Here is a 10589-nt window from a genome sequence, read left to right as displayed (position 1 = left end):
TGAATATTAACTTGTTTTCTTTGCATTATTCGAGGTCTGAAAACACGGCATCTTTTTTTTGTTATTTTGACCAGTTGTCATTTTCTGCAAATAAATGCACTATATGACAATATTTTTATTTGGAATTTTGGAGAAATGTTGTCAGTAGTATATAGAATAAAACAAAAAATTTCATTTTATTCAAAAACATACATATAAATAATAAATCCAGTCTCTTAATTTTTTCCAGAGCTGAATATACATATATTGTATACAGTAATTATATACAGATTAGGTTATGCATAGTAAAAACTATTGGAAGCACAATCTTCCGCCAACTGGGATTTATTAAGGGAGCTTTGTGAGGTTCTGGCATATGTACTCTTTTATACATCTGAAAAGTTTGTGCAAACGCAAAATCTGAGTTGTCACTTTTATGATGAAATCTATGGCAAATTTTATACATGAAGCTCCAAAAGATCACTCAATTGACACATGAGCCGAAAGTGTCATAGAAGCAGAACTACATGACACGGTTGCTTTAGCAAATGTTTTTCATCTCACATTTGCTTTTATGAAACTATCAGTTTATGTTTAAAGTTTAGGGCAGATTTGTTGGTTGTGTTGATTTAAAACTCGATAGAGCATCAAGCTTAAAAACCTCATCTGTTCGGGAGAACATTGAAACTGGCTTTTAGCGCCACTTAGTGGACATTTGACCTTGGGACTGCCGCGATATGTGTAATGAGCCACCTAATATCATTTTGCACACAGTGTCGCCACAGTCACATAATTTTCATGAGATCAGACTCATCTCATGTGAGTGTACATAATTTTAACGTATTTTTACTAGTACTATATTGTGACGAGGAGGAGGGCGTGGCCGGGCTGTGATGGAGCACGGCCGGCGCTGAATTAGCTGATCAGCGGGAGAGCAAGAGAAGGGGCGGCCGGAGACGCTGGTTCAAAAGAGAGCGATGCACGTGGCCGCGCTGCACATTTGTTTATGTTGGTTTTAAGTTGAGTTTGATATTAAAACTTTATGTTGACTGTTCAGCCGGTTCCTGCCTCATCCTTGCCCAACCTTTATCTGTTACATATATCTTTATGTTTACAATGTTAGCAGTTTGCAGGCCCAGATGGAATTTGTTTTTGTTTGTTTTTTTTTGTTTTGTTTTTTGCATTTTCTGTAATGATTTTGAGGGAAAATCTGCAGAATTTTGTGGAATGAATTTGAACATGGTAAAATGTGTTAAATGAAGCCGAGAGTAATACACATATTGGTAGCTGAACATATAATCAAATTAGCCAAAATGTTTAATAAACAAATATACAAGGAATAAAAAAGCAAAGAACATTTGTTAACAACAGATTTTCCAATTCTGCTGAAATCTGCTGAGCTCTTCGCACACAGATTCTGTCTGGGCCTGGCAATTAGCCCACAAAATACTGAGTGCACTTTTAACCAGAGTTTGTACAAAAACAATGTTGGCCTTGTCAAAGCCAACATACTGAACATAGAATTGCATTGTTGTTCCTAAAAGTTATTCCATAACCTCATTGAATAAAACCCTGTAGTTAATGCTGTGAGTTAATGCTTATCAGGTTTTTAACTATCACTTTTTTCTTATTCTTGATTGCTTTCAGGAAAGGAAGAATATGTAGCAACATTCAAGGGGTCAGAATACTTCAGCTACGATCTCTCTATGAACCCAATCCAAAGCAGCAGTGATGAGATCACACTGTCATTCAAAACGCTACAGAGGAATGGACTGATGCTGCACACAGGCAAATCTGCAGACTTCGTCAACCTGGCGCTGAATAACGGGGTGGTGTCTCTTGTCATAAATTTGGGTTCCGGGGCATTTGAAGCTCTGGTGGAGCCGGTCAATGGGAAATTTAATGACAATGAGTGGCATGATGTGAAAGTAACACGGAATCTGCGTCAGGTAATAGAACCACAGGAGCTGAAAAACAGAGTCAAGATCTCTTTAGATTTTACACAAATAAAGATTCAACCCAGATGAGCAAACAGTGCTTCATTTGATTTGTGCTAAAAAAAGCAAGATGCATAGAGCAGAATACAGGTGTCTCGAGACACAATTTTAACAGCTGATGTTCTTTTTAACTTCACAGCTTCTAAAATAATGCAACAATCTTGCGAGAGATAATTGGTGAACACCATGCCACACACAGCTGCATCTCTACATTAGGGGCAAGTGGGGCTAAGCCCTGCCAGAGGTGGCGCTGTTGTGCAAATTGCATGGCATCATACATTTATTTTAAGAAATAATATATTTTCCACAACTTAAACATGTTTTATGTCAGTTATATCAGGAAAAAATATATATTCTTTTGAGAATTTATATTATTATTAAGGTATGTTGCGTAAAAGCCATTTAATTGTTCACATTTGCTATGCGTGGGGCTAGCCCTTCATCCTCAATTTTAATCAATGGAGAGCTGGAGAACGTCATGCGCATGTGCAACGAGCTTTCAATGATGGCCTGAGGAGCTAGTTTGCCTTTGTACCTGAGCCAGTCAAAAGCTTCAGTAATATTTATGTCAGCTGTTGACATGAGCATCGGAAGTTACCGCTCTTGACTGCAGACCTGCGTAGTGAAATTCATTGGTAAGTTTTAAAAGCTTTTTTTTAATTCTAATGTGCTGCTGGTTGGATTAAAGTGCACCATCCATCATTTCAATGAATTGTATGCCATTGCGTTGAGGTGTTGTGTTGTTGGTGCATTGGTTTGTATTAGATTACATCATGTTCAGAAGTTGCGCTAGAAAGAAGTCTTTATTCGTCACTCTCTGTAAAATTTCTGTCATGATCTATTTTTATCAGTCATACGTGTTTTCAGTTTATAAGCATTAGGGCATTGAGGGGCGTAGCATCTATTATAATGGCATATACATGGCAGTAGACAGACTTTTATGATAGATTTTTTTGACTCCCCTTGTTTGAGTCTGGTGAAACCAATGAGTTGTAGTGTGAAACTTCTACCTATCAATCAACCGCTGCACTAAAATGATGTTTTTAAACTTTGCCGGTTAAAGTGCATACACACATGCACAAGTTCTTATTTGTCAATATTTCAAAGATTGGTCAAATAATTGATTGTTATGACCCTGAGACGCCACTGGTCACACGTCATGATTGCTGAAATGTTCTCAGGTAAAATGTTTTAGAGCAGGTCCATGTCTCGAGAGTGAGCTAGGATTAGCCAGTCGTCAAGATAGTTGAGAATGCGAATGCCCACCTCCCTTAACGGGGCAAGGGCAGCCTCTGCGATCTTCATAAAGACGTGAGGAGACAGGGACAGGCTGAAAGGGAGGACTTTGTACTGATACGCCTGACCCTCGAACGCGAACCGCAGGAAGGGTCTGTGTCAAGGAAGGATCGAGACATGGAAGTACGCATCCTTCAGGTCTACCGCCACGAACCAATCTTGATGCTGGACGCTCGCCAGAATGCGTTTTCGCGTCAGCATCTTGAACGGGAGTCTGTGTAAAGCCCGGTTCAGTACTCGCAGGTCCAAGATTGGCCGCAACCCACCGCCTTTTTTCAGTACGATGAAGTAGGGGCTGTAAAACCCTTTCTTCATCTCGGCTGGAGGGACAGGTTCTATCGCATCCTTCCGTAGGAGGGTAGCGATCTCCGTGCGCAGGGTGGCAGCATTTTTGCCCTTGACCAAGGTGAAGTGAATACCGCTGAACCTGGGCGGGCGCCTGGTGAACTGAATCACGTAGCCGAGTCGGACGGTCCAGATCAGCCATCGCGACGGATTGGAAAGTGCGAGCCACGCATCCAAGTTCCGCGCGAGGGGGACCAAGGGGACAACGTTGTTGGACGTACCGGCAGTTAGGGCCTCGCGGCGGGGAGAGACTCGCTGACCACGTCGTGGCCGTGCTGAGTCTAGGGACATCGAAGCACTTACCTGGCTCCTTGTGACCACCCCCAGAACAGTCGTGGTGATGACCGTACACACCGGGTATGTGACCCAGGGAGGAAGGAAGCCGCTCTTTTGCTGAACTGTTGGGTACCACAGCCACTTGGGCATGCGGCGAAATCAAACAAAAAGGCAACAAAAGATTTTCCACCCGGCCCTCCACCGGGGGATGGAGTGGTCTTCTTACCAGCTCCACGTGAGTGGGTTCCCTCGTCCCTGGGTCACCCGTCTCAGGGGCGCTTCGAGGACCTCCATGGGTTCTTCGACGCCGGCTGTGAGATGGGTGGCGTCGGCTTCCTGCGGTGGGCTCCACGCCGGGACGAAGGGGCAGGCTGCAGCAGAGCCAGTGCAGTCACAGCAGGGGGACGCCCTTGGCGACGAGCAAACGGGGTGCGGGATCTTGAGCCGTGCCGGGGCAGGATGTGCCGGATTGCCTCTGTCTGCTGCTTGACCGCCGAGAACTGCTGGGCAAAATCCTCGACGGTGTCGCCGAATAGGCCCGCCTGGGAAATGGGGGCAGCAAGGAACCGTGTCTTGTTGGCCTCGCCCATCTGGACCAGGTTGAGCCAAATGTGGCGCTCCTGGACCACTAGTGTGGCCATCGTCTGCCCGAGAGACCGCGCCGTGACCTTCGTCGCTCGGAGAGCGAGGTCGGTCGCCGAGCGCAGTTCCTGCAACAAATCTGGGGCGGAACTACCCTCGTGCAGTTCTTTCAGCGCCTTGGCTTGGTGGACCTGCAGGAGAGCCATGGCATGCAGGGCAGAGGTGGCTTGTCCAGCAGCATTGTAGGCTTTAGCCGTCAGGGATGACATGAGCCAACAGGGCTTGGACAGGAGCTTAGGGTGTCCGCGCCAGGTGGCGGCGCTCTGCGGGCATAGGTGCACCGCGAGCGCCTTATCCACCGGGGGAATCACCGTATAGCCCCTGGCTATATTGCTCCGATGAATTTTATGTTTGCACAATAGCGTTCAGCGGTAGATCCTTATGTCTGGGAGTGAAAGTGTGTGATCTCATAAGAATTCGTATGTATCCTTACGTAAAGTTTGGTTCAAGCAAATGTAAATTCTCTTACATTTGCATAGACACTGAAACGTACAATACTGATGTATTGACAGCATCTAGACGTCAGCATTTTACGTATTAACACCTATAGAAACATACAAATGTTTACGTGTACTGTTCAAATTGATTAATATTTAATAATTCATAGAATTAATCAGTTAATAACATTTTAATTACAGTCAGTTCTGTGTGATTTCTGCAGCCCTATACAACGTTTTAAAGGAGTATCACTTTAACAAAGACTAAACTTAAAAATGTTAAATAAAATTCATCCATACATTTTTTAGATGTAATAAAAATTTTCAGACTGCTTTCTGTGAAGAACAGACCCCAATTCAAGCCTTTTATTCAACTATCTTAGTCTCCATTCACTGCAGCACCATCAGGCCCGCCGTAACCGTCAACCTGCGTTGGTTGGTTTTCTTTGTTGCCTCAAAAAGCGACCAACAATTTTTACAGCAATGATGTCAAATGCTTATATTCCGTGATGTATATGTTTGAATGAGGTATGACAGCGCCGTTATGGAGTGCATCAGGAGAAGATTTACAGCGATTAATATATTAAATTACACTCTCCACCTAACACAGTGCTATTATATGCTGTTAGGGAGCACATCGGATTCAGCGCATCACCCTTTGGACTACTTTTGTTCTGAATTTGGCCATTTTTTTGAATACATTTTGGTGATTAAATGTATGTACCTGTTACATGTTTTATATGCTTAATAAATGGTTATGGTTAAGTTTAGGAGTAGTTTAGCGGCTGAAAAATATATATAAATGAATATATTGCATCAAAAATTATTGCTACTGTACATTAATCTACTTGTTACATGTTTTTATATTGTTGAAATGTGCTTATATTTAGAGGTTGGGGTAGGGTTAAGGGATCTAAAATATAAAAAAAATATATAAAACAGTAAAAATGTACAAATATATTTGTAATCGATTCCTGCATTCAAATATATTTTTAATGGATTCATCAATATTTTATGTTTCTAAAGCTGTAAATAAGTAAAACTTTTACGTTTTAGATGCTTTCAAATGTCCATATTGTATATTATATTGTCAATCCAAACGTACGGTAACCCCCCCAATAATCAAAACAAGCAATTATAACCCCCAAATATTTATACCATTATCAATGGAAACATATAAATACTTCACGCTGCAACCCCTACAATGTTCAAGCAAAATCTATGCCCTTGGTTACAAAAAATAACGTACAAATAGCTATTTATATTAATGAGATCAGGCTGATCAGTCACGGAAGATCACATGATGTTTGTTTTATTTATTGCAGACAAAGTGGAATTGAGGTAGACAGATGCTTTTACAGAAAATAACCAGAAACATAATTCATTTGAAAGGGTTATGTGCTCCTACAGTGCCTGCTGTGTGTACAAAAAGAAAGCCCAATAAAAGCTTTTATTAGTTAAATACCAACAAATGAGTCAGTATTTTTAATCATAAAAAAAAAAAAAAAAATTAATAAACATAAATGAATAAGCTGCGTTGCCATCAGTGCCAGGTGGCTGCTCTTGTATCGCTCTCACAGTACTTCATTGGCAGACATCACAGTGACGCCTGGCGCCATCTCAAGTCGGAAAGATTTCTAACCGTCATGCACTACTTCAGTTTTGGCGCCTATCGGACCGCACAGCGCTGCATGAAGTCGAACACACCTAATAAGTCAAGAGTCAAGAGCAGAGAGCTAATCATAACGTTGGCCGTTTACTGTCAAGTCTTACAGGAGAAGAAGCACAAAACCGAGCGTTTCTGACAGAGGGCCAAAATGAGACTGGAAAAGGATCATTTTTTACAAATATATGAGTGTTTTTTGTGTAAAAAATAAATAAAAACTTATATTATAAGTGAACCTCAATAAACACATTAAAATTATGAAAAAGGCATGTCATGACCTCTTTAAATGGGAATTTAGACTATAGAATATCATCTATATCATTGTATACAATCTGAAATAGACACAAAGCATTTCATCAAACTAATTGTCTACTATCTCCTCCCAGAACTGTGTAACACACTTTCACTCCCAGACATAAGGATCTACCGCTGAACGCTATTGTAGCAAACATAAAATTCATCAGAGCAATTTGTTTGCAAGCTCTAAACCTTTAGTACGTTTCTACATTTACAACCCCAGTTGTGAAAAAGTTGGTACAATAAGTAAAATGTTAATAAAAACAAAAAGGAGTGATTTACAAGCTACATTTCACTCACTGCACACCAGTCAAAGACTAACAAGTAGTGATGGGCGTTTCCGAAACACACTTCATAAAGCTGATGCTAAATTGGCCTGCCTGCAGTCTCCAAGTGAGAATGTGTGGCACATTATGAAGTGCAAAATATGACAATGAAGGCCCCACACAACTGCACAGCTGAAGACCGGCATAATGGATGAATGGGGGAAATTCTGCATGCTAAACTTTACAAACTTGCATCTTTAGTGCCCAAACGCTTAAGTGTTATTAGAAGAAATAGTGGTGTAATGAACCCTTTGAGTGTTTAAAGAAGAAACTCCAATGTACTGTCTCGGAGTAGTGACTTAACTGAAAGTATGGGTTAACTGCATAACAAACTGTTCAGCAGTAACACAAATCAGATACTGTCTCACACTTTACACACCATGCGTCTATGCCACATCATATATGCAATGTTGGTGTAACCAGTCCTTGTTCTGTTACATCTTCCCGTTTTTAAAGTGCAAACACATTTGCTTTGAATATTAAACATGACTGAGTCCCATAGTACTATACAGTATTTTAAAAGATTACATGTACTGTAACTCCTCAGGCATATCATTTTGCATTTGCATTGCATTGAGTGGGGGCCTGGGTAGCTCAGAGAGTATTGACACTGACTACCACCCCTGGAGTCGCGAGTTCAAATCCAGGGCGTGCTGAGTGACTCCAGCCAGGTCTCCTAAGCAACCAAATTGGCCCGGTTGCTAAGGAGGGTAGAGTCACATGGGGTAACCTCATTGTGGTCATTATAATGTGGTTCTCACTCTTGGTGGGGCACGTGGTGAGTTGTGCGTGGATGCCGCAGAGAATAGCATGGGCCTCCACACACGCTACATCTCTGCGGTAATGCCCTCAACAAGCCACGTGATAAGATGCACGGATTGACGGTCTCAGACATGGAGGCAACTGAGATTCATCCTCCGACATCCGGATTGAGGCAAGTCAGTATGCCACCACGATGACTCCAAATTGGGGAGAAAAGGGGAGAAAAAAAAATATATTTGCGTAAACTTCTACAATCTTCACCCATCCGAGGGCTGCTAAGCAACATTTAAACTTGTCACCAGAACTCTTCTATATAATGGTAAGCAAAAATCAACAACATTTCTCAAAAGTAACCTTACAGTATGTTTCTATAACCTGTCTTTTCTCTTTTTTCCCCTTTTACAAGTCTAGTGTTTGTGGTGGTCTGCTGAAACTTCCAGACCTGGTTTTGTATCGGTCCATCTGCGGTCATGGTTTTAACCCCGCTCTGTTCTAGAATATTGTTTTGTATCTTGCTCAGTGGTATGCCCGAGCTCGAGTGTGCAATGTCCAAGTGTGGTTGTGGTATTTTGCTGTGTGGTAAGTGCAGGTGTTGGTGGCTCTGCTCTAGGCACATCATGAAGGTGACATCTGTTGCGGCGGAGCATGTTCCCTTGTTCTCTCTCCACGAGGTAAGACTGTGGTGTGACACATCCAGTTGTCACTAATGCTCTTGTTAGCCAGGACTTTTGGGTGTCCAGTTTGGTAAGAACATATTCCACAGGATGTAGTGGAGGTAAGTTTTTTACGCTGTGGCACTGGTTGTGGTGGTGTGCCTGTTTCTTTTTCTCAGCAGTATCATTTGTTTTAATTTTTTTAATAATTATTTTTCTTTTTTGTGTGTGTTCAGCCATTTGGGTAACAGATTTCTGCCATGGGTGGGCAGGGTTGTTCATATCTTGGGACCCATCAAGAGTTCAGCTGGGTTTGCACCTACTGTATTTTGATGCATGGAGTGGATCTGTAACACATGAGTGCAAGAAGAGGGTGATTTTGCTTGAGGATTCTCTTAGCTGTTTGTACAGCTCTCTCAGCATGTCCATTCCCTTGAGAGTGGTATCGGCTGGAGGTAATGTGTTTAAAATATATCTCATGAGCCAGATCTTTGAACTCAGTGCTGGAGAATTGTGCCCTATTGTTGCCGACTACCTACTCAACTATGCCATAGCGAGCAAAGTAGCTTTCTGTTGTAATGCTACCTTTGCGGTAGTAGTTGTGGGCATCTGCAGTATTTCTATAAATCATGAGTAGTAGTCTGAGATGACTAGGTAGGCCTATGTGTTCACATAGATCTATTTTGATTCTCTTCCATGGCCTTTCTGGAAGTGGTGTTGAAATCAGTAGCTCTTTGGGCCGAGCTCTTCTCAGTTCTTGATATGAATGACAGGACAAGACTTTCTGTCTCATTTGAGATGATATGCCAGGCCACCAGACTGAGGTGTTCACTCTTTCCTGGCATTTGGTCAGTCCCTGATGCCCATCGTGTATGGATCTACCATCTCAAACCACAGTGGGTCTGTTCCAAAACTTAGTGAGTTGCCTTGCTGTCTACTGCCTACTTAGGCAGCTGTCTACTATGGCAGCATCCTTGCTGAAATTCTGCCTCATAAGAGACTGATTTGGAATGCTCTACATAGGCGGAAGCTCCACGAATCATTCAAATAGTGCTCCTCAAGTGCAGCGCATGGGACACAACTCACAACTGATTTCAATACATGTGACGTAAAGGAAACTAAGCGATCCTCTAATGAGCATAAATATGCACAGCACACACACATTTTGTGTAAAATAGTCGGTTTTTGTATCATATTAAGCTGTTATTTATTGATAATTTTCAGCATTGAATGGTTTATAAGTATATTTATAATCTACATTTCTCTCGCCTCATCCACCATCTTGGATTTATTTTTCCGCCCAGCTCATCACGGTGCATTCTGGGATCGCCTACCTCTAGGATATGTCCAATGCTACCTTAGAATTTGGCCAAAGTGAGATATCTTAAGAGGCAGCATAATTAAGATACAGTGCATCCGGAAAGTATTCACAGCGCTTCACTTTTTCCACATTTTGTTATGTTACAGCCTTATTCCAAAATTGATTAAATTCATTATTTTCCTCAAAATTCTAAAAACAATACCCCATAATGACAACATGAAAGTAGTTTGTTTGAAATCTTTGCAAATTTATTAAAAATAAAAAACAAAAACAAAAAATTCACATGTACATAAGTATTCACAACCTTTGCTCAATACTTTGTTGAAGCACCTTTGGCACCAATTACAGCCTCAAGTCTTATTGAGTATGATGCTACAAGCTTGTCACACCTATTTTTGGGCAGTTTCTCCCATTCTTCTTTTCAGGACCCCTCAAGCTCCATCAGGTTGGATGGGGAGCATCAGTGCACAGCCATTTTCAGATCTCTCAAGTCTGGGCTCTGGCTGGGCCACTCAAGGACATTCACAGAGTTGTCCCGTAGCCACTCCTTTGTTATCTTGGCTGTGTGCTTAGGGTTGTTGTCCTGTTGGAA

General features: G+C 41.8%; 1 protein-coding gene across 1 annotated transcript in view; it reads left to right on the top strand.

Moving 5' to 3' along the window:
- The first annotated feature begins 1670 nt into the window (after positions 1–1670).
- nrxn1b (neurexin 1b) overlaps positions 1671–10589 on the top strand; it is a 582675-nt gene continuing 573756 nt past the window's right edge. Inside the window, exon 1 of the mRNA XM_051650892.1 lies at positions 1671–1928. Coding sequence (XP_051506852.1) covers positions 1686–1928 — 243 coding nt within the window. The 5' untranslated portion in view covers positions 1671–1685. The remainder of the gene's footprint in view (positions 1929–10589) is intronic.

The sequence above is a fragment of the Myxocyprinus asiaticus genome, chromosome 23 (assembly GCF_019703515.2).
Source record: "Myxocyprinus asiaticus isolate MX2 ecotype Aquarium Trade chromosome 23, UBuf_Myxa_2, whole genome shotgun sequence".
Lineage (NCBI taxonomy): Eukaryota > Metazoa > Chordata > Actinopteri > Cypriniformes > Catostomidae > Myxocyprinus > Myxocyprinus asiaticus.
The sequence above is the reverse complement of the archived record's forward strand: the minus strand, read 5'-3'. Positions and strand labels throughout refer to the sequence as shown.